The following is a 27863-nucleotide window of genomic DNA, read 5'->3' as shown; positions in this document are numbered from 1 at the left end:
TCCAGCTAGCCACTTGGTGGCAGCCATTGAGAACAAGCGTCCCACCTGCTTTTCTGGGTTTGAGAGCTTTTGAGACTCTTGAGCTGCTACGCTGGGGCTGTCTCAGGAGTGAAAGCAGAGCCTTCTTCAGAAGCTTGGCTGCAGAACTCCTTGATGGAGGGGATGCACTGCTTCCCCTCCCTTGAGGCCGTTCCTCCTAAGTACCAAACAGCAAGGGGCCTATAGAATCCAAGTGTGGAGCTGGCTACATGAAGAGAGGAAGTGATTGAGGAAGACTTTTAAAGAAACCTTAGCCTCCTGACTGTCTCTTGATATTAGACTAAATCTAAGTCATTCCGTGGAGACACAATCAACTCCTTTTAAAATACTATGTGAATAATCAGCCCTCCTAAGTGTTCATTATGAGACCGTTGAGAAAATACCAGAAGAGACTATTGATAGAAACTTTCCAATCCTATTGGCTCAAATAATATCTTGGAAATAAAAAAGAAGCTACAGATCAACTGGTGATAGTGGTCTCTCAGCTGGGGGGAAAGAGAGAGAGCACATGTGCCTGATGCTTTATATATACTAATCGCTTTTAAAGAGATCTGTAGCCCTCTGGTTCTTTTTTCTTTTTTTTAATTGACATATATTTCATAGTACCATAGTATTCACGCTTTTAAAATGTATAATCTAGTGGTTTTTAGCATATTCACACGTTATATAATCATCACCATTATCTTATTCTCCAGAAGAAACCCTGTACCCGTTAAATACTCACTCTCTATTCCCCCACCCCTAAGACCCTGGCAACCACTAATCTTTCAACCAAAATCTTTGGATTTGCCTGTGCTGGTGTTTCATATAAATAGAATCATATGATCCATGGCCTTGTATATGCTTCTTTCACTTAGCCTGTTTTCAGGGTCCATTATGTTGTAGCATGTAGCAGTATTTCATGCCTTTTTATGGCTGAATAATATTCCATTGTATGTATAACACTACATTTTATCCATTCATCAGCTGATGGACATTTGAATTGTTTCTACCTTTTGGCTCTTAGGAATAATGCAGCTGTGAACATTCACATACAAGTTTTTGTGTGGGCATATGTTTTCATTTCTTTTGAGTATATACCTAGGAATGGAATTGCTGGGTCATAGTAACTCTGTTTAACTAACAATATGCCAGAGTCTGTTTTACAGGCTCAGCTCCTATCATTAGCTCTTGAGGCCTCTGCAGTCCTTTTTACCTGTTCAACATAAGAGTAAAGTCTGGAAAATCTATAAGGAAGGCCTTGGACAGAGAGAAAGCCCAGCCCACTCTTTCTCCTGTGATTATCTGTCACTGCTTCTATTTTGGAAGGATAGTGCCATTCAGTAGTTCCTCTCATTCGTAAAGGATGAAGAATTGTCTTTCTGTTTAGTGAGATACTAAACTTTATCTTTTGGAAACAAAGTCTGCAAAATAGGTTTTCTTTTGTGCTTTGCATTCAGTTGAGGCCACTTATTAAACTATTAAGTAAATTTGGGGCATCTGGGTGGCCCAGTCAGTTAAGTTTCTGACTCTTGATTTTGGCTCAGGTCATCATCTCACAGTTCATGCGTTCAAGCCCCGCATCAGGCTCTGTGCTGACAGGGAAGAGCTTTTTGGGGATCTTCTCTCTCCCTCTGTCCCTGCCCCTCTCCTGCATGCACACACCCACGCACACAAACACTCTCTCTCAAAAATTAGTAAACTTTAAAATAAACTAATTATGGGCACCTGGGTGGCTCAGTTGGTTAAGAAGCTGACTTCGGCTCAGGTCACGATCTCATGGTTCATGGGTTCAAGCCTCACATTGGGCTCTGTGCTGACGGCTAGCTCAGGCTGGAGCCTGCTTCAGATTTTGTATCTCCCTTTCTCTCTGATCCTTCCCTGCTCATACTGTCTCTCTCTCTCTCAGAAATAAATAAAACATTTTTAAAAATTTAAAAAAATAAAAATAAAATAAACTATTTAAATTAAACAAACTGTTAAGTAAATGTAGCTATATGTATGTATAGACATACATATTTTCTGTAATTCCTTTTTAACAGATCTTCAGGATTTATTCCACAAGACTGGCCAGAACATGGATGGGAAGCTGACCTACCAGGACATCTGGAACTCCTTGGGCTCTGCTGTGCCAGGACTAGATACTTTGAAGGAGTTTGATTCTGATGGTGATGGAAGATATTCATTCCTGGAGCTAAGGGTAGCTTTAGGTGTCTAGTCTCATCAGGCTTTTTTAGATATACACCCAGGACTACCTAATATCTACGCACCTAACAAGAACAACTGTTTTACTTACCCATCAATCCTCCAGTCCTCCAAACTACTGTAGCAGACACATTGCCACCTTTTAACTTGTTTGAAAAAGCTATAAAAAGTTATTTTTAAAAAAAAAAAAAAGAAGGCCATTTTACTTATGTGATACTCAGAAATCCCTCATTTCCTAAAACCGATTAAGATCTTAATTTCAAACTTGCCAGAGAAAAGTCAAGCCCTCTTTTTTTTTCCTCTTTCCTTTTTTTTTAGGGAAGGAGACCTTATCTTTTAAAACGGGAAAATGTATATATAGAGAGAATAAGCCACCTTTTATATTTCACATAAATTTGCCTTAAATTAGCTGCACTTTATACAGGCTCAGAAAATGTCTTTCCTTTAAAAGGTAGACCTTTTCTGTTTGTAAATATTTAAAATGAAAAAGAATTGTGCATATTTTATGGGAAGTAGGAAGAACGGTTTGAAACAGGATGTAAACAAATGACTTGTTATTAACCGCTGAAACTATGTCCCTGTCTCCTTACGGTGCTGTCGCGGGGTTTGGCCTGGAAGCTGAGGAGTAGACTGGGGAGGTGACACCGTAGGACAGTGCTGCCCCCAGGCTCAGGAAAATAATATTCTGGGTCTTTGTTCCTGTCCCCTCAGCTAATCCCAGCCTCTGAACCAGAGAAGTCTTGTTGGGGTTCTTTTTCTCACTTTGAATCCTGTTATCCAGTGGGGAGCTACGTTTTCCCCACTGAGTGAGCTAGATTATCTTCCCTCACCCACCTAAGTCCATCCTCAAGCTAGAGCTGACCGCCACCTCTGACGCGGTCTCCATTCTGAGGGGCAGGGCAGCACTCTTCCGCTCACTGTCACAGCCTGGCTACCCAGGAGGAGCTTTAGAGGATAGCTTTGCTCCTCATTTTGACCCAGGAAGGTCCTTGAGATTTTACCTGGAGGCTTACTAAGAAGAACCTCATGTTCCTCTGTGGCCTGAGGCCAAAGAAGCTATGAACTGCAGCACATGAAATCCTGTTTCCCTTAACAGTTGTCAGCTCAGAAGTAGCTAGAGGGGCTCTGTCCAGAGGATGCCGAACCATGTGGAGCAGGCCTGTACCGGGGGCTTCGTGTGGTGGTAGCAAGTTTCTTCGGATCTCATAACAAGCAAGTGCAATACTTCTCCCATTGAATACTTCTGTAGGCCCCCAGAAAAGTGGGAAAGGTCCCCAGACCGGAAGGAATTACACCTGTGTGTGTGCTGTGCTATATGAAGAGGCAGGCTTTGGACAACACAAAAGGAAAAACTTTGCGAAACTTAAGTGGTGCCGTAGGCCACATCAGGGAGAAACTGGAGCTTTCATGGCATAGACTTCTTTAGTAGAGCTCATTTCTATTTTAACTTTATCCAAGTTGCCCTGTTACCCATGGATGCAGTCGGGCATTTTAGGGCTGGGTTTTTTCCTTATATGATGTTCAGTTTAACCTTGATTTTTTTTCTAAAAATATTAAAATTTAGTTAAAGCAGGATGAAGTCTTTTCCCATGAATGTGTCTGCTTACCTCATAATGGCTTGTGCTTCTCTCTTTTGGAAAAAACAAAAAAACAAACACAAAAAACCTTTCCCTTGCCCATCTGAGCTATTTCACTTTCTTGGGAAGGTTAAAATATAGTATAAAACTAGCCTGGCACTTTAGGTACCTTGAAGATAACTCTTTTTCTTCTGGCTGCCTTCCATGCCCACCCCCTTTTTAAATATATATACCCTTACAGATTTTGTAACAACCAAATAAAATTCTAGCAATAAATTGAATTATACTGCTATATTTGTATATACTGTACCATAAATAGTATGTCTGTACGTGGAAGGTATTTTTTTGAGAACTGATTTATATGAAATACACTTGAGGGTAATGTAGCTTGTCCTTTTTAGTTTTAAATTCTTATTCATAGGCAGATACGTTTGAGGGCACTTTAACTCTTTGTTGCCTATACTTTTCTTTTGTAGCAGATAGCTATACCTGGAGAAGTCAGTTTTGTTTTCCAGTTGGTCACCCGTCCCTCCCACCCCCAGCTTGTCTGGCTAGCTAGCACTGTCCCGGAGCCAGCAGTATGTGCGTCTTCCCTGCCACATCGGTGGAAGGGTTTCTGCTTCACCCTCAGACTGAATCCCTTTACTGTAACTGCTGCCCTGTCTCTCGGGCTGACCCAGGGCTTGTTGAGCTCTTTTGTTCCAAGTTGGGCAGATTCACTGGCTTAAGAGTTTTATAAGCCACTCACTCAGTGTTAATTTGGGAGTTTCATTTGTAAGTTGTCCTAACTTCTCCAGCCTGGGACTTCTGAGCTGTAGTCAAGCCACATCTGCCTCATCTCAGGGGAAGATTGGGTTTTGGTTTCTGTTTCAGATACTTTTAGCTTTTTACTCTGGCAGCTCCTACTGCTGCTGCTTTCCTAAGTTACCCAAAGCACTGCTTCTTGGCCCTTTTTTTCTTTTGCCTTACTATCTGGGATAATGTTTACTTAGAGAGCCTCCCTATAAATCAGAGGACCAAAAAGGTATTCTAGGAAGAGAAGAATCAAAGGAGTAGAGAACCTGGCTTAGGGATGACTGTAGTGTCATCCATCCTAAGGGCAGAGAGGGTTGGCACTTAGAAACGTGTCTGATACAGCAAAGCTAAAGGGGACACCCTTCACCTGCCACCGACTACTTTTCCTTCCATTGGTGTTTCCTCACATTACGTTGCTTTGCTGGGCGTACCTGTTGTCCCTCACTCCCACCACTGGTCTTGCTCGTCACAGTTGAAGACTTTGACTGTGATGGGCTCATACTCCTAATGGCCTGCTGTTGAGTTGTTTTAAGTGACAGCTTTTGTTTGCTACACACCTCATTGGCTTACGAACACCAGCTAGATGTGGTTCCTTCTTTCATATCCAAACCAGAACACATTTGGGTATTCCTGAGACTTTTATTATAGAGTGTGTATTGTTTGTTATACGAACCTAACCTACCTTGTTGTTTTCTCATATTAAGAAATGTAAATCTACTTTGCTTTAGTGGAGCTATTTTGGTACTGTATAAGCAATTTTGGTTCTATGTAGGGAGTGAATTCAAGGTCTCTGACTTAAGCTTTGCTTATTTCATATCAGTAATACAGCTATTTTAATTTATCTAAATAAAACATTTCCTTTTTCTCCCACTGTGTCTGTGACTAAAGGTCCCCCTCCCCTCTGACCTTCAATTACTAAGAAAATAAATGTCCTTTGATCCCTATTTTTATAGACTCCCTCCTCCCAAAAGCAAGAACTAACAGATGGGAAAGAGTGTGCATTAAGAATGACAGAGTCCGACCTAAAGAAGTGAAGGCTCCTGCTTGGGCATCTTCACTTCAATAGGGGGTTGTGGGGGGAGCGGTGAGGGAGAAGTGAGGCCCTTCCCTTCTCTGTATCAGCCAAGCTCGTCTTACGTCTCCATTGCTGTTTTCTGTTTGGGGGTTTTTTGGTTCTTGGGAGTCATTTTTTAAAGATTCAGTGGAAGAGCATGTTTACAAGGAATGTTCCACTGCTTTCTGAAGGGAAGGGGGTGGAAGAAATCCATTCTAAGAGAGGGGTCATATAGGGGCTGGGGCTTTTTCATACACTGAGAAAAATTAGCTCTACATGTTTGCTAGGGTCCTGGGATTACACACACAGAAGCAAACATACACAATTGAAGGCCCTTCCCTTCAGGGAAGACTACAGAAAGCTTAGCTCTTTTACACATATGGTAAGATGATTCCCTCATTCCTAAAGTGAAGGTAAATTTTTATATCCAAGGGGAGAGTTGGGCCTTCTTATATTTAAAGTAGAACCAGGATGCCTGGGTGGCTCAGTCGGTTAGGCATCCAACTCCGACTTGGGTCATAATCTCATGGTTTGTGACTTCAAGCCCTGCATTGCACTCGCTGCTATCACCACAGAGCCCTCTTCAAATCCTCTGTCCTTTCTCTGCCCCTTCCCCATTCACACTCTGAAAAATAAATATTAAAACATAACTTTTAAGATTTGAGAAAAAATACATTTTGTGTGTAATTTTAGGGGGTTTAATGAGCAGTCCTAAACCAATCCATAGACCAAGTTAATCACACTCTACAGTCATGCACACAATCATTTGCCAAATATTTTCTAACGAGACATCATTAGGGTAGGGACACTATGGGGTATGCTGAGAAGGCTTCAAGATCTTTGATGCCAGGAAGATGTAAATTTAAGACCTGGCTTTGCAACAGAAAAACGATATGCCAGATGTTCTTGGAACCAAGAGGATTATGATGTCTATTTGGCAGTTTTCTTGTATGAGAAGTGACAACACAACCATAACTCAATGCATCATCAATATTAATAACGCAGTTGAGCCAGCAATGCAGCGTGGCTCGTGGATTTCATGATGACTTGTCTGTGACAAGGCCACTGTGAATCGCCCTAACTCATACCCCCTCAGCAGCTATCACTCACGACAGCTGAGTTTAATATCCCACAGCACAGCAGTGTCTTTGGATACCTAGCCCAGGGCCTGGCATGCATTTTTGGTCTTAAATACTGAATAGAAGGATGTTGAGTTCATGTGTATCGATCCAGTGTGTCTCCCCACAGCCAGCCCTCTTGTTCCCGCTTATGGTTTGGTGACCTTCAGCTAGGTTTGCAAAGTGCCTCCATCAAACAGGGGAAGGACATTGCCCTCCTAAAGACAAATGAGACACAAGGGAGCTTTGGACTTTTTTTAGTCTTTAATAATGTGACATCCAGATGGGTTCTGGCCTCTGTGTCAGTACCAGCTCCCTGAGGTTAGCTCTATTTTCCTGCTCTGCCCCTCTGCCCCTCCTCAGTGAGAGGAGGCTACAATTCTGAAGCAAAAGGCTTGGCACTGAAGCAGTGGTCTCCATGGGCCATAGTGGGGAGGGAATGGAAGTGGACATTCCTTTCAGGACAGGTGTCCAAAGGGTAGGAGACCGAGTGGTTCAGCATTGGGGGCAGATTGCACAGGGAAAGGGCAAAGGGCACCTCCTGAAAGATGGGCACCGGGAGCGGGGAGCTGGTCCGGGACTGCAGCACTGGGGAAGGTAAGGGCTCCTGCGGGACCAGCTGCAGTGCAGGTTGCGGGAGTGCAGGGGCCTCCTCCATGGGGCTGCTGTCTTGGGCAGCAGAGCTCCTGTGCCCAGGGATGTCCAATTCCCACAGAGCACCTAAATTCTGGACCTCAGTCTTGGTCTTGGTGACAGCAGGGGGAGGGCCCATGTTGATGGCTGTGTTCATGCCATAATGCCGACGCTTGTTAATCCAGTACAACAGGGGGCTGTAGGTGAATGTGGCGGCTCTCATCACCTCCACCCACTCATGGGCACGCTCTTCCCGTCGCAATTTCTTCCTCCAGTGCAGAAAGAGAATGCAGCCACCGGTTGCCACAGAACACAGCCCCAAGATTCCAAAGTACAATGAAACCCACACTAAGGCAATAAGAAAGAAAAAGAGGCAAGCTGGCTGATAGCTCTAATCTGGGGCCTGAGCTGTTTCTCATTCTTTTCCTTAGCCCTTTCATCAGTTATCCCATCCACTCAACCACTATCTGTTCCTCCCGTCCCTCCTCATTGACTCGTCTCATCATTCTCTTATTCTGTCAATGCTAGATTTCCAGGGAGCTTAAGGGGCCGCCTTGAGTCCTTACCAGATAAGGAAAGTTAGGTCTAGAGGGGGCATGACCTGCCCAGGCTTGGTCAAGCCTCTGATTCGCCACCCTGGACCCATCCAATCCATCAGATTGAGAAGCCTTACCAAAGGCAAGGCCCATCAAGGAAGTAAAAGTTTATCAGTTGATGGGGACACCAGTATCCCATCCCATTCCACCGTATCCCTTACCCATTCAGTTGTGATGGCCCTAGGGTATTCACCCCCCTCTGGTTCAGCAGAGAAACGTGGTCTCTGCCCTCAATCCTTAGTTTTCTAGAGGAAACGATATCCTAAATGCTTTTCACTCCTCCATGCGGGCAGCCATCACCCTGTCCATGTAAAAGATCTACCCTGAGTGCCTGCCCCAAACTAAGGGCACAAAGCGAGGGGCAGGGACTGAAGGGGGGCATTTACCACTAGGGAGGCTCAGGTCTTCCCGCTGCGAATCCATAAGGTCGAGCCTTGGTACCCAGCTGATGGCTCTGGGGAGAGGGAGCTCACCTACCCATCTGCCCAGCCAATAGGAGTCCCTGTAATGCTCAGCCTCATTGTTCCCTAAAGGTGAGGTCACTGGGTTCTGAGCATTAAACATTCTAGGGGCAGGGCTTGTGAAGTCTTGGGTTAACGGAAGGAAAAGGACTCTAATCCAATGGTGTCACATAGGTATGGTGTATCTCTTCTGCCAAGGACTGACCCACCCACTGAATTTTCCACCCCCCACCCCTATGGTGAACAGAACCCCCCAGGAAAGGAGCCCCCGGTCTCTCAAGGGTCTATCCATGTTGCTGGGCTTTAAGAGACAGTTGATGGATTCCTGTTGAAACCTGCTCAAGGGAGCTAAGTGATCAATGCCTCAGTCCTTGGCTCATACAATTTATCTTTTATTTAGTTACCTTCAACAAGTGTTAGCCAATGTTTCCTGAGCATCAGGGCCTGTGGGAACTCCCCCACCATCCGGCCCTACATGTCAGCCTCACCTTCCTCCCTATCCTTTACTACCTTCCCCCTCTGACCAGGCCAGACTCTATTCAAGACCCTGCCTGTTCACATCTCCAGACATTTGCTCATAACGCTCTTCCACCTAGGAGTGCCCTCTCCACTTCCTCCCTGACTGAACACCTACTTACCCTTCAAGGCTCAGCTCAGCCCCCCGACTCCGTGACAGTTGTTTCTGTTGGCTTCCCAGAATCCCATCATCTCCAGTTTGAAGGGACTTTGAGAGCTGGGTAGTCCAATTCCTGTCATGCTTAAGGTCTGGAGGTAGACCTCCTCTACCCAGCAGCCAAAGCTGCAGGACTCACCTGAATCAGGGACTTGCCACACCTCCCATGGCAGCTCAGTCAGAAAGCCCTTCCCTAATGAAGCCCAAGTCAGCCTCCCTGCAGGTACGCCCGTGGGCCTAGCTCAGCTTCTTGGCACCACCATTCAATTACTTCCTCCTTTAGGGTCCCCTGGCACGTGACTACTCAGCACAGATTTCCCTCCAGGTTCCGCTTGCCCTTGGCTCTCCTATCTCACTCACTCCTGCTTTTCATTCTCTTTGCTCATTTCTTCTCTTTTCCCTGATCTCTAAATGTCGACGTGCCCCAGGGCTCAATCTTCAGCCCTCTGTCTACATTTATTCCCTCAGTGATCTCATCCAGACTTGTGGTTTTAAATATTATACACGCACTGACTGACAACTCACACTTTATTTATCTCCAGCCCAAACTGCTCCCCAGGACTTTGGACTCATTCACCTAACAGCCTGGTTGACATGCCTACCATTACGGGGATTAAGTCTACTAAGGTATCTTAAACTAACATGCCCCAAAACAAACTTCTGATCATCCTTCCTCCAAAACCTACCCTAGCCTTCCTCCTCTCCGTAAATGACAACTCTGTCCTTCCAGTTGTTCAGACCAAAAGCCTATAAGCCACCCTGGACTCCTTTTATTCTCTTATGGCCGCATTCGCTCCATAAACACAATCATTAGGCCTTGCCTTCAACACACATCCAGAATGTGACCACTTACCCGTCACTATCACTTCTTTCTAAGCACCTTCCCTCCCCCACTCTGAGTACTGGTTCCTGTAGGGTTCCCAGCCATCCCCATTTGCCCCGGACTGAGGAGGTTTCCAGGACAGAGGATTTTTGGAGCTAAAACCAGGAAAGTCTCAGGTAAACTACAACAAACTGATCACCCTTGGGAGAATTTCCATCCTTGCCGCACCCCTCCCCCAACACGCCCTGTATTTCGCCAGCAACCAGAATGAGCCTTTAAGAAAGTAGATTAAAGTGGGGGGCCAGGGTGGCTGGGTCATTTAAGTGTCCAACTTCGGCTCAGCTCATGATCTCACAGTTCGTGGGTTCGAGCCCCGCATTGGGCTCTGTGCTGAACGCTTGCTCAGAGCCTGGAGATTCTGTGTCTTCTCTCTCTGTCCCTCCTCACTCACGCTCTGTCTCACTCTGTCTCTCAAAAATAAATAAATGTATAAAAAAAGTAGATTAAAAAAAAGTGGAGCATGTTACTTCTCTGCTCAAAACCTACACTGACTCTCCATCATGCTCAGAATAAACAATGTCCTCAACCAAGGTCTATAGAGCCCTAAGTGATCTAACCACCCGTACCTCTTCAAATAAGAACCTCCTTGCTGTTCCACAAGTAGGGCAGGCATGCTCCTATATCAAAGGCTTTGCACTTGCTGTTCCCTCTGCCTGGAAGGCTCTTCTCCCAGATATCCATACAGATGATTCCTTCATTTCAGTCAACTCTCTGCACAAGTGTCCACTTCTCTCTATTTCTCTTAGCCTGTTTTGTTTTTCTGCATAGCATGTATCATCACCTAACATTACAATTGACCCTTGAACAATATGGGGGTTAGGGACGATGATCCCCTGCACCATTGAAAATCCATGTGCAACTTTTGACTCCCCCCAAACTTTACTAATAGCCTACTGTTGACCAAAAGCTTTACCAATAACATCAGCATTAGATTAACACATATTTTGTAAATGCAGTAATATACCATATTCTTACATATAAAGTGAGCTAAGAAAATGTTAAGGAAATCATAAGAGAAAACACATTTACAGTGTTGTAAAAAAATCCACAGGTAAGTAGACCTGCACAATTCAAACCCATATCATTCAAGGGTGAACTATTTATTTTTTGTCTCTTACCCCTCTAGAATGTTACCCTGCTCCATGAATAAACAAGGAAATAACTACCTAAGAATTTCAGATAGTCAGAATTGCTATGAAGAGAATAAAATAAGGTAGTTGGATAAAGAATATAAAGGGGTAGGGGACATCAAAAAAAGTCCCTCTGAGATGCTGACTTATGAACTGAGCCATAAATGATGAGAAGGGAGCCTCATGCAGATCAAAGCAGAGGAATCAGCCGGTGCAAGGATCCTGAGGCAGGTATAGGTCAGCACATTTGAAGGACTTACTAATCTCAAAGTCTACCACATTATTCCAGCACAGGTCAGGGCCTAGGGCCAATCTCCATGAGTATAGGTTAGACTGTAAAGAGTTGAAGATCATGTCCCTGCCCCCAGAGGAGTCCACCAGTCAGCAAGGGGTTCTACCAGGTAAGACCCAGACAGGAAAGACTTCCATGAAGGCAAACTGATCAGTGCCATCATACGTGGCTTTTTCCAGGGCTGGCCCTGTGCTGGAAGCAGGTGAGACATAGAGATGTTGATGTCACTATCCATGACCTCAGGAGCTCCCACTTGGTTCAAAGGGATGAAGAAGATTGTGGTGGAGCACCTGGGTGACTCAGTCAGCTAAGCCTCCCACTCTTGATCTCAGCCCAAGTCAGGATCTTATGGTTTGTGAGACTGAGCCCAGCATCAGGCTCTGCACTGACAGTGGGGAGCCTGCTTGGGATTCTCTCTTCTTCTCTCTCTGTCCCTTCACACTTATTCACACTCTCTGTCTCAAAATAAGTAAACTTTAAAAATGAAGAAGATGGTATTGGGTCAAGAGAGAGGAAAGAAAGAGCATTCCAGGGTGCCAGGGTGGCTCAATCGGTTAAGCATCAGGTCATGGTCTTGCCTTTCGAGAGTTCAAGCCCTGCTTTGGTCTCTGTGCGGACAGTGCAGAGCCTGCTTGGGATTCTCTCTCTCCCTCTCTCTCTGCCCCTCTCCCGCCTGCTCTCTCTGTCTCTCTCGAAATGAATAAACTTAAAAAATAATAATAAAAAGAAAGAGCATTCCAAGGATCAAAAACAGCCAAAATAAAGATTTGTCAGGGACAGACCGAGGCATCTCTTTAGGGAGAAGGGTAGTTCAGTTTGGCTGGCATTCAAAGTGGATGTCAGGAAGCACAGGGAGACAAGGCTCCAGAGGCAGCTGACATCTTGCAGAGTTCAGTCCTTGGGTAGAACTTAGACAAGTCTCTTAATGACGCTCAGCCTCAGTGTCTCCATTGGTAAAATGAGGAAAATGCCTGCCTCACAGTGTATGAAGCAGTTGGTGTTCTGCACACAAAAACACCCAGTAAAGAGACGCTGTTCCTGTGATTATAGCTGATGAAAGGGCGTTGGATGCTGAAGGACAACTACTGTGGAGAATGCCAAAAGAATCTGAAAGGGAGCAAGCTCCGTGAGGACCGGGAGCAGGTGCGAGCGGCTCTCAGGAGGAGACGTGGAGTGCAGACTGCTGGACCCGAGAGGGAGGGCGTGGAGCCCGGCGGGCTCCAGGGAGGAGGCGGGCCGTGGCGCTCGGAGCAGCGGGCCGAGCGGCGAGCCCCCTCCTCCCCGCTGCGCCTCACCTAGCCCGCCCGAAGCCCGGAACCTTGTGCGCGCGGAACCTCGGTGCAGGAGCCGGAGCACAGAGGACCCGGAGCGCGATGGAGCAGGCGCGCGGGCCGCGGGCTGAGGCCGACGCGCACGAGGAGGAGGAGGAGGAGGCGGGGGTGGCCATGGCTGCCGCGGTGGCGGCGGCCGGCGGAACGGGCCCCGCCGTGCTGCAGGTGGCCGGTCTGTACCGGGGCCTGTGCGCGGTGCGTAGCCGCGCCCTAGGACTGGGGCTCGTGTCCCCCGCGCAGCTGCGCGTGTTCCCGGTGCGCCGCGGCTCGGGCCGGCCCGCGGGGGGCGCCGACGGTAGCGGGGCCGGGGCCGACCTCGAGGCCAACCCCTTCTACGACCGCTACCGGGACAAGATCCAGCAGCTGCGCAGGTGCGGACGCCGGCCGGCGGCGGGCGGGGAGGGGCGGCGCGCGGCCCGCGTTTCTGGCGGATCCGACGCCCTCGGTGCTTACGACAGCCCTGCGATGCGGGCCCAGTTACTGCCCCATTCTATAGGTGGTGCGTCTGGGGTCAGAGAAGCAGGGTCACTTGCTAACATTACACAGCTAGGTTCAGAGCTGAGAGTCTCTGCAAAGTCCTCGCTCTTCCCGCAGTTGTCTTTGTGCTCTAGTTCTCAAAATGCCGAGGTGGAATCTTGTGTCAGCTCTTATGAAGTAGGCAGTTCCAAGAGACCTGCCCTCATTATAGAAATGGGAACATAGAGCCTTTCAGAGAAGGGACTTGACTTGCTCAAGGTCACATATTGATTCACTGGGGCCTGGCCTAGAACTGGGATTCCCAGGTTTCTAGCTATAGCCCTGACTACAAGGAAAGGGGGTTGGGGGAGGGAGCAGGGCGTCAAAGACTAACGTTGTGCCAGTTGGATCATCCACCCAATCCTCTCATTAAGATGAGGAAACTGAGGGGCGCCTGGGTGACTTAGTCGGTTAAGCGTCCGCTTTGGCTCACGTCATGATCTTGCGGTTTGTGGGTTCGAGCCCCGCATCAGGTTCTGTGCTGACAGCTCAGAGCCTGGAGCCTGTTTCAGTTTCCTTGTCTCCCTCTCTCTCCGCCCCTGCCCCACTCATGCTGTGTCTCTCTCTGTCTCAAAAATAAATAAACTATTAAAAATAAAAAAAAAAAGATGAAACTGAGAATGAGCGTTAGAGACCTGCCAGAGGGCGCATAGCTGGTTGGGATTCACCAGACTTGGAATCCAGGGCTCCTAACACTACTCCTCAGTTTCCGGATAAAAGGACTTGGAGATCAAGAGGGTTGAGGTGGGTGTAAGGGGACCAAGAGAGGGTCTGAAGAATTGAAGTGGGAAGAGCTGAAGATCAAAGGTGAAAATTAAAGTGGCTTGGGAGAGAACTTGGCAGGGTAGGCAGGCAGTTGTCTTAGAAAGGAAACCGAAGACTGATTACTATAACTTCTTTGAGTCCTGTCTCACCTCTACTTGCATGGCCGAAATTTACTCCTTTGTCATCTCCTGTACTCTTGCAGTCATCCACCAGCCAGTCTTCTCCACTCCTCCACCCCAGTTCAGCTGACCGCTGCTATTGTGATCTGCCTTCTCTTTTTGAGAAAAAAAAATGACAATAAAGGAAGAATTTTTTTCTCTCTTTCCAGTAGCATTCAGATATACTCAAGGATTTCTCATCTTTAAAACCTTTCCTTGACCTACATTCCCTCCCAGCCTTTTCTCATCTATCCCTTTCATAGACAGGCAGGCATCTTAGAAGAGTTGTCAATACATACTCTGAATACTGCACAGCTCCTATTCATTCTTACTCATGAACCAGTGAATGGCTGGTTTCATTCTCCTTCCCATCAATATTTACACATACTGCTGTCACTAAAGTGAGCTTTCCAAAGCACCCGCACTGACTCTGGATAGTGTCCATATTCCATAGTGTTCCACACAAAGTTCTCATGCTGTAGTATCTGTCAGTCTCTCTCTACTCACGGAAACCTGGGCTCTTGTAGCAACAGCCCCAAGTTTGGTGTGAGCCAGTAGGACAAGGCTCTGTACCCTGCTGACCCCTTCCAGCCTAGTATCTGGATTTCACATCATACTTTGCTCTGGTGAATTGGTAGGATATTCTAGCTCCACACCCACTATATCTAGAGTGTGGACAGATTCCAGAGAGCAGGTTTATAGTGAGGAAATATTCACAAATACATATATGAAGAAGGGCCAAAACAACTAAGGAAAATTTAACCTAGAGAAAAAGTTAGAGGGTAACATAATAGTGATTTTCAAGTATTCAGATAAAAGGAATTAGACATTTTTTCCCTTGTTCCTGAGAGTGAAAGGTACAGATAGATTTAGGCTCAGAATGTTTTTTAATAATCAAAGCTGCCCAAGGTGGGCGTGCACAGACTCCAGTGCCTGGGCTGCCCCTTACTCACTCTACCCACTCACCGTGGCAAGCCCAGGTACAGCTGCGGATGCTTGCAGCACTTACCTTGATCGTGGCATTTGCAGTCCCAGCTGGGTGGGTGCCACATCCCACAGGACAGAACCCCTGGACTGACTGTACTGAGTTGCTGGCCTGCTGTGGAGGGGAGGAAGAAGATTGGTCCGTGTAATGGCAATGAAGGGAGTAGTGTTTAACGTCACCTCTACAATAGAGTGTTATGGAAGAGGGGTCCCATACAATGCCTTGACCAGGAAGGACTTCACCAGAGAAGTGATCGCAATGCCCTTGGATCCTGCAGACCTCACCGAAGACAGGTCTCATGGCCCAGGAGCTGGAATCCCCATATGATGTCTTCACTAAAGTGTACAGTGACAAGTGTCACCTTGTTGGCTACACAGCCTGAAGACTTCTTAACAAGGATGGCAGCCCCAACATAGACTTCAGGCCTGAAGACTAGTTTCATTTGGACCCAGAGGGCAAATTCTGCTATTCCATCTGCAGGAACAAGGTCTGGGGAGAGAATCAGGGAGATACTTAGATGCTAAATCTTCTCCTGCAAAATAGGCTGCCTAAAGCCTCTGAATCACCTGCATCTGAATAAACAGGTATTTAACCTGGGGGTGGGGGGAAGAGGATGTCTAAGAAATAGATGTGTTCAAGTAACAGTGTTCAAGTAAAAAACACCTCCTAGGAGTGCTGTTGGACTCCTGCCTGAGCAGGACATCCAAGCAAGTTGACTTCAAAGTTCTCTTCTATCTTGAGGACTTGAATTCCAAGTATGTAGAGTATAAGTACCTGAGGGACCAAGCTCTGCATCACCCTAGGAAATATCCTGCAGAAGATGGTATACAGGCCCCTTGAGGATTAACAGCCACTAAATAACTGGATTTCTGTGTCCACTTTCTTGATTTGTAGGCAAATCCTTCAACTTCTGAATGCCTGTGTCCTCTCTCTCTGGAAGTGGAACATGATGCTTTGTTATTTTCAAATCCAGAAAGTTCCACGTAGTTTAACTTTTGGTTTACCTCTAATCAGATCTGATCCAGCTGCTTTTGAATACCGACTAGAGAAGCGCAGTGAGTTTCGGAAGCAGCCAGTGGGGCACTCCAAGCAAGGGGACTTTATCAAATGTGTGGAACAGAAGGTAAGACCTGCCCCCTTTGTGTTGTTGGCTCACTAGCGCTCCACCCGCCACCCCCTGCCAATCCATATCCTGGTGGTGGGCTCGGTGATGGGTCAGCTGGATGAATGAATATAGCCTCATTCTATTCATCTCAGGCTCCGTCCATAAAGGGTGTCCTACTCTTTCCGGCAAGGTACTGTAGTCATGGTAGCGATATGGAGGGATGAAAAAGGCATGCTCCTAGGGGGTGCAGTGGAGTGGTCAAAGCAAGGTACACATGGCAGTGGGTTGTAGGGATCAGGGATCAAAAAAGTGCTTTGTAGCTATTATTATCCTCAAACAAGAATCAAAGCTGGGGAAAAGCATGTTGAAATCTAATGCAGTCTTTTCCAGACTTTTTGATCATGAGCCACAGTAAGAAATATATTTTACATTGCAGTTCAGTACATGTATGTATTTGATTATAACTGAAGCAAAGTTTTTACAAAACAATGCTTACTTTTTTTGTTTGTTTTTTAGAGAGGGAGAGGGAGATAGTACAAGCAGGAGAGGGGCAGAGAGAGAAGGAGACGCATAATCAAGCAAGCTCCAGGCTCTGAACTGTCAGCACAGGGCCTGACGCAGGGGCTCGAACTTGTGAACTGCGAGATCATGACCTGAGCCGAAGTCGGACGCTTTACCAACTAAGCCAGCCAGGTGCCCCACAATGCTTACTTTTCGTACATGCAGTGCAGCTTATTTTCTTTTAAAAACCTTTGGTCACAATCTAGTAAATTGATTTCACTGCCTAAGATTTGAAAAATACTAACCTAGGGGTACCTAGGTGGCTCAGTCGGTTAAGCGTATGGCTCTTGATTTTGGCTCAGGCCATGATCTCGTCATGAGATCAAGTCCCACATTGGGCCTCATGCTGAGCATGGAACCTACTTGGGATTCTCTCTCTCTCTTTCTCTCTCTCTCTCCACCCCCCCCTTCCCTACTCACACATATCTCAAAAATAAATAAATATTAAAAAAATACTAATCTAGGGTGGTACATAGAACAACTTGGAAAAAAAAGAAAAAGAACAAATTGGAGTGGGAGAGGTTAAAACCAGGAATCCAGGTGTGGACTTGAAATAACATATAGTGGAAAATTGGGATTCTACATTGTGTTCTAGAATGAGAGATACTTATTTAATTTGGAGAATAACTTTTTTTGCCTTAGGTATTCTAAATTTTAAGAGAATCCACTTAGATTTTTAATAACTGGGTGAGTTCATTAGAACAAAAGCAATAGGCACTGAGTTAATCATTACAAGGTTGGGGAGCAAATTCAACCTCCTATGACAAACATAGTTTACAACTTTATGTGAACAAACAGGTCTCTACTACATATATTTTAACAAATGTAATTTCCTATGATAAACATTTATAGTGCCAAAGTTACAAGTCAGTAGCTCTTGGAAATATTACTATATTATAAACTTTCAATATGACGTGGGAAAGCTCTTTGTCCCCTTTTGTAAACAGACTTAGAAATTCAACTTATGATGACAAGATAAAAATGTAAATAAAATGTAATTTAAATTATGGCAACTCCTGGATAAATAATGACTTTCTGTCTTTCCTATCTAGGTAGATAGAAGAGGGCTAATGACTCCATTCCCAAAGCCTTTTCTTTACTCTGAGTCATTGGTTCCCTACCACATGAGACCCAAAATCCCCTTTTTAAAAAAAATTGTTTTTAATTCTCCATTTTCTATACTGAAATGGTATGTGGACAGTTAACACATTGGTACTCATAATTTCAGGGGGAAAAAAAAATCAATGTAATGCCCTACCTGTAATAGAAAGGAAAGAGCCTTCAATAAAATACTTATTTAGAAGATGATATGAATGATATGTTTCTATATGAATGAATGATATAAATGAAATATTTATAAGTGAAATTTAGTATCTAAGTTCTTGAGCACAACTATGCTGTGAAACCTAATGCAGTCATCAGAGGCTTTCACCTATATGTGAAATCACCGTGAATACATAAGCAGCAAATGCTGACTGGTATAGGGGTGTTATGTTATTACTTTAAAAAAAAAAACCAAATCATGATGAGCAGTGTTGTTATCAGTGATTCTATGAGATTCCACAATGTACAACCTTCTTTTAAGTTAAATAGTAGTTGCATTTCTGAAAATTTCAGTGTTTGTTAAAGCCATGTTAGAAGGAAGGGAGGGAGGAAGAAGAGCAAAAGAGAAGAGAAAAGCAAAAGAAAATTAGATTCTAGACCCAAGTAATTATAAAAAGGTTTTTCTCTTATGAGGATATCTGACTAGACCCTGAAAAGTTGTGCAGGATGAGGGAAAATTCTTCATTATGTGGATCTCATTGGGAAGACCGCAGCTCCTGACACCCCTTCCCCTCCCATACATACAAATGTCTTCGTCCAGTCAGCTATTGTAATAATAGAAAAGTTGGGAGCGCCTGGATGGCTCAGTCGGTGAAGCCTGCGACTTTGGCTCAGGTCATGATCTCACAGTTCGTGGGTTCAAGCCCTGTGTCAGGCTCTGTGCTGACAGCCAACTCAGAGCCTGGAGCCTGTTTCAGATTCTGTATCTCCCTCTCTCTCTGACCCTTCCCTGCTCACGCTGTCTCTCTTCTCAATCTCTCAGAAATAAAACATTAAAAAAAAAATTTTTTTTTAAATAATAGAAAAGTTGTCCACACAGATTTCCAAAGCATCTGTAGAGGGTAGTAAAATACCCATATAAATGTTTTATTAAGTGCTCTTGAGACTTCTGGCACATACTTTTTTTTTTTTTAATGTTTTTTATTTATTTCTGAGAGAGAGAGAGACAGCATGAGCAGGGGGAGGGTCAGAGAGAGAGGGAGACACAGAATCTGAAACAGGCTCCAGGCTCTGAGCCAGCTTCTGGCACATACTTTTAACTATAATTTTAATTGCCTTATTTCATTTCCAAAGCCCACTTTATTTTTACATTTTAACATCTCCAAAATTGTCTTAAAATTGATATGATCTGAAAGTATGCTGTGTTATTATTTAATTAGCATCATTTTCTGATGCATCAAATAATGGTGTTTCTTAAGAGGTGTCTTAGGTTAGATAAAACATAGTAAGTTTATATTTGGAGCTTAAATTTGTTATTTCTAGAAGTGCAAATGGAAATAAAAAATGGATTGGAGGGACATTCTGGGGAAAGAATATACCAGGCTTAGTAAGAGGAGAAGGCAGCAGTGCCGGTGGAGAGCTTCATTTGTTTTGTTTTCACAATGCACCTGAAAGGTGAGTGGTATGAAAATGAAATCAATTCTCCGTTTTCTGGAAAGTTTACATATGAAGGACAGACTGCATTAGGATGCTGCCACAGGATAGGGGTATGACCAAAAAGACCAGGGTGTATCCAATAGGTTTTTCTATACCAGACTTTTGTCTAATTTGTGGGTACTAGTCTGTGGCCATCATTTATGAAAGGTTTGGATTCGTGAAGGCACAGACTAACAAAAGATGGGGTTTTGTGCAGAAAGTGTTTTTCAGCCTCAGAATCCCAGGTGTAGATTGTACTTCTGAAAGGCATGGACTTGAACTAAGAAATTGAGTGGAAGACTCAGAAGAACCCATCCCTACTATCAGAAATCTCAAAATAGGATTTCCTGGCTGTGGCCTTCCTCAGAAATAGTAGGCTGGGAGAAGAAATAATCACTAATTTGATGGAGGGAATATTAAGAGTGTGTGCTAGAAAAGACCCTAGTCTGCTGAGGATGGCTGCCATCAGAAGTGCTGTCACAGACAGGAAGCAGCCTTGGAAAATACATTTTTCCATTTTTCTGTGGCTCACTGTGGAGCAGATCAGAGAGCAGAGTGCAGGAAACCCAAGCAGGCCTCATTCTGGGAAGGAGTCCCTCATATCCATAGTGGCAGGTATGGAGTGGACTCTCAGTACCATCAGATGGTAGTTACTAACAAAGAAATCTTTTTTCATCTCTGTATCTCAAAAGCTTAGTCATAGAAAAGTTGTATCACAAGCAGTAACTCTTCGAACAGGGTGTACGGTTACTATATAGAATGGAGAAAAGTGAGTTCTCAAGTGTCACATTACTAAAATGAGATATCAGGTACTTCACCTAGCTTGGTGGTCTTTTTCTTATGAGCAAAGCACAGATAAATATCGTATCTCATCATGTATTTCAGACGGACCCCTTGGGGAAACAGCCTGTGAGTAGAGGATTCACTAAGGACAAGGTAGGTTTCTAATTAAAGATCCAAGTCTGAAGTCATATGGAACATCTATAACAAGAGGTTACAAATTTAAACGTATTTACTAATGGTTCCGCGATTTCATGATTTTTTTTTCCAACTGTGGAGATGAGAAATATTTCTATAAATTTTTACGTCCTTGATATAACCTCTAGCATAGTCTGGGTCCTGAGGATGCTAGAGGAAATATGAAGGAAATACAGTAATATAGAAATAAAGATACCCTTTCCTTTTATAGGAAGTATTTTTGAAAAATCAAAGCATGTTTATTCTCATTTAATTTGCAAATAAGGAGCCACCCCTAGTAGAATAGCAGATAAGGTAACAACCAAATTTTCTCCTCTTACCAGCTGCAAGGTGCTGTAGTGCTCATTAGTGAGGGTGAAGCATTCGGAAAATATTTATAGATACTCCCCAGGAATAGTACTGTGTAAACCTGCCTGGGCTTAGGGGTTCACTTCTCTGAGCATGCAGGTTTCCTTATATATATTCTCTACTTATTGAAGATCTACTCCACTGTCCTGACGTGTTGTGTCTGACAAGGCTTACAGATAGAGCTAAACTATTTTATTTTTTTAATTGTGGATGTTAATTGCCTTTTATTTTGTCATTCAGACTCTCAGTTCAATCTTTAACATTGAGATGGTGAAAGACAAAACTGCAGAAGAAATAAGACAGGTAATGAAATGAAAATGGGTTGGCCTACTTTGTGAAAATGTGTGCTCTGTAAGCCAAATCTGGAAGTAGAAAGGAGCATACATTTCTTGACACCTCTTTTTAGCTAAAATGAAAGGTGGTCATAGAAGGCAAAAGTGATGAATTACATGAAAAAGAATGGCATGAGAAAGCTTGTCCTTCTTGATTTTATTGCCGTTATGTCTAATCAACTCACATTTCGCCTTTCTATTTCACCCTTGTTGCCCACATCTTATTTAAAATCATCCATAATGGGGTGCCTGAGTGGCGTAGTCAGTTAAGTGTCCAACTCTTTCTTTTTTTTAAAATATTTTTATTTATTTCTAGGATAGAGAGAGACAGCGTGAACAGGGGAGGGTCAGAGAGAGAGGGAGATACAGACTCTGAAACAGGCTCCAGGCTCTGAGCTGGCAGTCAGCACAGAGCCCGACGCGGGGCTCGAACCCACGAACCGTGAGATCATGACCTAAGCGAAAGTTGGACGCTTAACCGACTAAGCCACCCAGGCGCCCCAATGTCCAACTCTTTCTTGATTTCCGCTCAGGTCAGGATCTCACAGTTGTGAGATCGAGACCTGTGTTGGGCTCCACATTGGTGTGGAGCCTGCTTAAGATTCTCTTTCTCCCTTTCTCTCTCTGCCCTTCCCCTGCTCATGTGCACAACCTTCTCTCTCTCTCAAAAAATAAAATAAAATAAAATAAAATAAAATAAAATAAAATAAAATAACCAGTACTGTTTCCTGGCTTGCTGTACTACTGTCTGAATAGGTTTCCTTGCTCTCATTTCCCCCTGCTCTTCCAGCTCTCACAGCCTTCCCAGTTTCGTTATGGAGAAGCATAGTGTGTTGGTTAAGAACACAGACTCTGGAGCCAAGCTGCCAGTTTTAAGTCCTAGCTCTGCCACTTACTACGTAAATGACTTTGAGAAGTTAGTCGACCTCTCTGGGTCTTAGTTCCCGTATCTATAAAGTGAGATAATAATATACTTATCTCATAGAGGTATTTGGGGAATTAAATGAGTTAATATTTGTAAAGTACATAGAACAGTGCCTGGCACCGAGTAAGTGTTACATTTGTGTTTTTAAGTAAATGAATAAAAATAATCAATATGTTAGTAACCTGCTTGCAAATGTTCACTGACTTCCCATATTCATTTGCTTGGCATTCAGAGTCCTCTGTTATAGGATTTCCTTCAGGAAACTTTCTGGACACCTTCTTTCAAAGCACTTTTGATCTGTCCTGCCTCTGGTCATTCCACATACCTTGATTTGCATTGCTATTTACATTTCCATGTCTGTGATTCTTTTCTCTCTAATTTCACTGTAATAAGCTATCTATTGGTATTTCTTATAATTCCATGTATTATTTTAAGTATATTGAGAAAATAAAAATCATAATAAAAGCAGTAGACTGTGTATTAGGTACTGTACTTGCTGCTTCATATGCACTATTTCATTAAATTCTCATAACTGCCTTATAAAGTAGGTGTTACTATTTCCAAATTACAGTTGAGGAAACTGTAAGATTAAGTAACTTAGTCAGTGGTACAGCTGGGACTCAAACCCGTGTCTGTTTGACTCTGCTTCATATTCCCTTTCAGGAAGTTGTGCCAGTTGCCACGAGTTTTCTTTGGGTGCTGCATCATTTATTTCGGCAGAAGCATTTCTTAAATACCTATTAAATGTCAGGCTATATGGCAGACCCAGAAATTAAATGAGAGAATCCCTTACTGTAAAGGAGTTTTAGCCTAGTAGAAGGACAGACACAAAAACAGATAAGAACAGCATAGGGTTCTAACTTCTGTTAATAGAGCCTTATGCAAAGTCTGTAGGAGACCTCTTTGGGAAGAGGTGCCAATAGAAAGTGGACACCAAGCGTGTCCTTTAGGAGAGAGAGAAGCCAGGCCTAAGCATCTTGATCATATGATAAATATCATTCAGACTTATAATTTTAGACATAAATTTGTGTTTGCTAAAATAATTTTGAATAGCCAAGGTCAGCTGTGTTAGGAAACATCTGTCCATCTTATAAATTTCGGTGTTGATTCATATACTATCTACTAATATAGATTCAACAAAAATAGCTGGATGTGCTGTCCTTAAAATGAAAAGACAGTGTCTAACATGCCAAAAAAACCAAACAAACAAAAAAAAGCAAAGCAGCCTTAGGCTGCATTGACAGTGATTTGCCCAGGTCCTGGGAGGTAATAGTCCTTCTGTACCCTGTGTTGGTCAGATCATACATTGATTAGTGTCTTCAGTTCACCCATTTTAATGGAAATGTTGACAAAGCAGAGCATCTCTAAAGGAAGGTGGTCTGTTCTTCAGAAGCTCACTCAGGTGTCACCTTGGCTGTGATGCCTTTCCCAACTTCTGTGCCTTTGCCCATGCTGTCACTCTGCTTAGAATGTGCCTCTTCCAAGCTCTTTGTCTTCCCAGCCTCCTTGTTCACCTGGCTCATTCTTTAGGATACAGCCTGTTCATTCTCCAGGATACAGCCAAGTGTCCCTTCCTCTGGCACTCATTCTCTAATTTGGATTAAGTGCCTCTTTGATGCCCTCAGAGCACCCTGGCTCTGGTTTGCATTGTGATTCTGTTGTGCTAAGCACAAACCTACATTATTTCAGCTAGTCTTCACAACAATCCCGTTAGGTTGATTTTATTGCTATTTTACAATGATTATATTGATGTTATACAGTGATTTCTAATAATTTGCCCAAAGTAGCATAGCCAGCAAATGATTGGAGCTGGCATTTGCATCCAGGTCTGCCTGACTTCAGACACTGAGTTCTGAATGACTGCTGTCCTGGCTGTCTGAGAAGGCCCACAGTTGGCTGGGGAATATGGGTTTGGGGAGGGGAAAGAGAAGATATGAGGAAAGAGCTTGTCTGTTACAGGCACATCTTGAGAGAAATGATTAACAAGATCACGGAATCCATTTGTCTGACAGGAATTTGTTAAGAGTTACAGTTTAATCATCTAGAAGAGTAGATGGTATTAAATCTTTTTTGTAATCATGTACTAGTAATAAAAGCATTACGCTGGGTTTTCTTCCCTGTTGTCAAATAGCATATTACTCTGAGCAATGAAAGCTGTCACCATTTCTTGGCGCAGGTTGAAAAGATTACCCACATGTCACAGACACCCTCTCTTTTTTGTACAGATTTGGCAGCAGTATTTTGCAGCAAAGGATACAGTCTACGCAGTTATTCCTGTAAGTAGTTTGGAGGGGAAAATGAAAGTGTTATAGCATGAAGTTCAGGTCTCTACCCTTAGCAGGCAGTTGCCTTTACTTTTCCAGTGTTTATTGCCTCTTGAGAACTTACATTTATAGCTCTGAGGGTTTTTATTATGCCCTAAGCACCAAAGATTGGAAGCTCCATATGGTATATTTATGGCTCTTGTTTTCCCTCTTTCTGGTTTAGAAATGTCTCTTCGATTCAAGTCTCTGACAAGGGAACATGGTATAAGTTCATGTTGCTGAGCAATTTCCAAATGTATTTTGCTTCTTTTTGGTGTTTTCCAGCCACACTGTTGGAATTTCAGACAGGGCCTCTAGCATACCTTTTCTTCCCCGTTTGTCCATAAGTGACCTATTACTGAACTGACTTAGAGCCTCCTCCTAGGCTTTTTCTGGCATTTCCCCTTAGCAAGTGGTGTTTTCTTTATTTTTTCCCTTCTTGAAATTGCTATATTGGAAATAGTCACTGGCCACTTCTTGACCATTGAGGTTTGTGACCGGGAAGGGGTACTGCTGGCTTCTTCTGGTTCAGTGTCCTTCCACCGACTTCTGCCATAAGGAAGTATTTGACGTACTGGGTTATCAGCTAGTTCTTTCACTATTCTTCTTCTTTCCTGAAGAGGAAGTTGTTGAAGTTATATCAAACACACAAATAGATACTGAGTTTACATGTATTAAGTTTAAGATTAAGGAGGTAAACTTAGAGACAGAAAAATAAAGCCAGGTCTTTTGGTTGCTCTGAGAGTATTGCTATCATTTTTTCCCCACCTCTTACACATATATACCCTTGCCCTTCCTGAGTTCAGCAGCCAAAAGGATCTGTACTTTTTGTGATATTTTAGATCTCTAATACTGACTCATTGTTTGAATAGGCCTTCTTGGCTCTCCCTCAGAGAGCCTCAGTGGCACTTGGCAGAGTCTCTTGCAGAGTTTGGAACATTTGAAGTATCCACTCTTCGTGTGTAGTTCTGACAATTAACAGCAAAACATAACATCCCATTTTTCTCTCTGTTGTAAAAGGGATTTGTAAATGACAGAACTTAAGAGACAGTTTTAATTGTGTTTTAGTTCTAGAGTTCAGTCATGGTGAATTTAAATGTAACTGAGGCCTTATGTTTTCTTTTTTTTTTTTAATTTTATTCTTTTCTGACCTACAGGAAGAGAAGTTTGACTTGATCTGGACCCGAGCTCAGTCCTGTCCAACAGTAAGTTTCTAGTGTCCGTATGAGGATTGCTTATCAGTTCTACCAAATAAAGATGTTTTCTATCCAATCTCTTCATACTCGATACTATCTCACATGTTACAGTGCTCTGTTTATTTAACAAAGTTGCTCACATGCTAACTACTGAGAAGTGAGATTTTGGGTTTGTCCCAATAAGTTTGTCCCAATAAGTATCTCTGGCTTTTTAGCTCTCTGACACAGCATAGCCCTTTCTGATATGGATCTCTTTCAGTATAAGTGAATGTGGGAGGCAACGCCTTAGACCTTAATATTTTCACCATCCTTTAAGTTTCTATTTTATTGGCAGTTTCTTTTCAATTTTGTCCATGCTATCCTGACTGTATGTGCCTAAGGAATTATGATATTGTTGCTGGAGTAATGAGCTGCCAGAAGACATTAGGGAAAGGGAATTGATGAAGTGGACCAGCTGACTTGGGTGTCAGTAATAATTTCTAAGATTCTCAAATAGATTTTCCAAATATTACTGAGAGAAAATAAAAACATCTAAGTAAATGGAGAGGTGTACTATGATCATGGATTGGAGGACTCAGTATTGTTGTCCTTTCTCCCCAAATTGATCTCTAGAGTAAATATAATCCCAATCAAAATTCCAGTAGGCTTTTTTCTTCTTTAAAGAAATTGACAAAGTGATTTTAAAAATCCATCCATTTACTTGGATGTCCAAAGGACCTAGAATAACAAAATGATTTTGAAAAAAAAGAATAAAGTTAGAGGATTTACATTTCATGATTTTAAGACTTATTATAAAGCTACAATAATGAAGACAGTGTGTTATTAGCATATAGATCAATGGAACCAAAGAGAGAATCCAGAAATAGACCAACATGTGTGGTCAGTTATTTTTTAGCAAAGGTGCCAAGATAATTAAATGGGGAAAAGATAGTTTCTTCAACAAATGGTGCAAAATAGTTTGGATATCCTTATGCAAAAAAATGAACCTCTACTCTTACCTTATACCATATCCAAAAATTAACTCAAAACAGGTAATAGATATAAATGTAACTTCTGAAAAAAAGCAATCTTAGGTTGAATGTTAGTGATCTTGAGTTTGGCAAAGATTTCTTAAGTATATCACCAAAAGCCCAAACTAGGGCACCTGGGTGGCTCAGTCGGTTAAGCATCCGACTTTGGCTCAGGTTATGATCTCATGGTTCGTGAGTTCGAGCCCCGCATCAGGCTCTGTGGTGACAGCTCAGAGCCTAGAGCCTGTTTCGGATTCTGTATCTCCCTCTCTCTCTCACCCTTCCTTGTTCACACTGTCTCTCTCAGAAATAAATAAAACATTAAAAAATTAAATTAAAAAAAAAAGCCCAAACTATAATAAAGAAAAAAAATCAATCAAATCAGTAAATCAGATTTCATCAAAATTTTCTACTTATATTGTCATGTTTATAGCAGCATTAGTCACAATAGCCCAAATATGGAAGCAATCCAGTTGTCCACTGATGGATGACTAGATAAGCAAAGTGTGGTATATACACCCAATAGAATATTATTTAGCCTTAAAAAGAAAGGAAATTATGACACATACTACAACATAGATGAACCTTGAAGACATTATACTCAGTGAAAGAAGCCAGTTACAAAAGGACAAATCCTATATGATTCCACTTAGATCTAGAATAGGTATAGGTACCCAGGGTAGTCAAATTTGTGGACAGGAAGTAGAATGATGGTTGCCAAGGGATGAGGAAAAAGGGGATGAGGAGTTCCCATTTAACAGGTACGGGGTTTTAGTCTGGAAAGATTAAAAAAGTGGAGATGGATGGTGGTGATGGTCACACGACAATGTGAATATACTTAATGCCACTAAATTGTACATTTAGGAAGAGTTAAAACGATAACTTTTATGTTGCATATACCTTACCGCAATAAATAAAAAGTGAAATTCTCTACTTTTCAAAAGATGTTGTTGTGAAGTTTGAAAAGACAAGCCACAGACTGGGAGAAAATATTTGCAAGACATGTTGACAAGTGACTTGTACCTAGGAATATATTAAAAACTCATACAACTTAGAATGGGCTAAACGGGTAAGGGGCATTAAGGAATTTACTCTAAAATCATTGTTGCTCTATATGCTAACTAACTTGGATGTAAATTTTAAAAAATAAATAAAAATTTTAAAAAAATTAATACA

The 27863-nt window shown here is 43.1% G+C and overlaps 3 protein-coding genes across 5 annotated transcripts in view; 2 read left to right on the top strand and 1 right to left on the bottom strand.

Annotated features, from left to right (window-relative positions):
* EFCAB14 (EF-hand calcium binding domain 14) overlaps nt 1-5460 on the top strand; it is a 39195-nt gene extending 33735 nt beyond the window's left edge. For both annotated transcript variants that reach the window (XM_077752169.1, XM_077752168.1), the window contains one exon: nt 2061-5460. In XM_077752169.1, the coding sequence (XP_077608295.1) occupies nt 2061-2236 (176 nt within the window). In that variant the 3' untranslated portion in view covers nt 2237-5460. The remainder of the gene's footprint in view (nt 1-2060) is intronic.
* A 1552-nt stretch (nt 5461-7012) lies between these two features.
* On the bottom strand, nt 7013-8494 carry TEX38 (testis expressed 38). Of its 2 annotated transcripts, XM_077752213.1 has the most exons (3): nt 8383-8448; nt 8158-8297; nt 7013-7748 (listed from the first exon to the last, which is right to left on the bottom strand). In XM_077752213.1, exons 2-3 carry the CDS (start codon nt 8159-8161, stop codon nt 7141-7143), a joined length of 612 nt encoding a protein of 203 aa, XP_077608339.1. In that variant the 5' UTR covers nt 8162-8297; nt 8383-8448; the 3' UTR covers nt 7013-7140. The 2 variants fall into 2 exon arrangements, with proteins under 2 accessions (XP_077608339.1, XP_077608338.1); XM_077752212.1 differs by lacking the exon at nt 8158-8297 and having other exon boundaries at nt 8383-8494.
* Nucleotides 8495-12808: 4314 nt separating this feature from the next.
* Nucleotides 12809-27863, top strand: part of ATPAF1 (ATP synthase mitochondrial F1 complex assembly factor 1) — a 28243-nt gene continuing 13188 nt past the window's right edge. The window contains exons 1-6 of the mRNA XM_077752167.1: nt 12809-13137; nt 16205-16313; nt 20481-20531; nt 21162-21224; nt 24404-24454; nt 25639-25686. Coding sequence (XP_077608293.1) covers nt 12809-13137; nt 16205-16313; nt 20481-20531; nt 21162-21224; nt 24404-24454; nt 25639-25686 — 651 coding nt within the window. The remainder of the gene's footprint in view (nt 13138-16204; nt 16314-20480; nt 20532-21161; nt 21225-24403; nt 24455-25638; nt 25687-27863) is intronic.

This window comes from Crocuta crocuta, unplaced genomic scaffold (genome assembly GCF_008692635.1).
Source record: "Crocuta crocuta isolate KB4526 unplaced genomic scaffold, BGI_CrCroc_1.0 scaffold367, whole genome shotgun sequence".
Taxonomy (NCBI): domain Eukaryota; kingdom Metazoa; phylum Chordata; class Mammalia; order Carnivora; family Hyaenidae; genus Crocuta; species Crocuta crocuta.
Note: the sequence above shows the minus strand (reverse complement) of the source record. Positions and strands in the feature narration are given on the sequence as shown.

Bases quoted from the DNA above. Each gene is read 5' to 3' on its own strand.
- TEX38 (XM_077752212.1), bottom strand. From the start codon at position 8,419: ATGGATTCGCAGCGGGAAGACCTGAGCCTCCCTAGTG. The intron at 7,749-8,382 runs GTAAATGCCCCC...TTATTGCCTTAG, and splicing joins AGACCTGAGCCTCCCTAGTG to TGTGGGTTTCATTGTACTTT.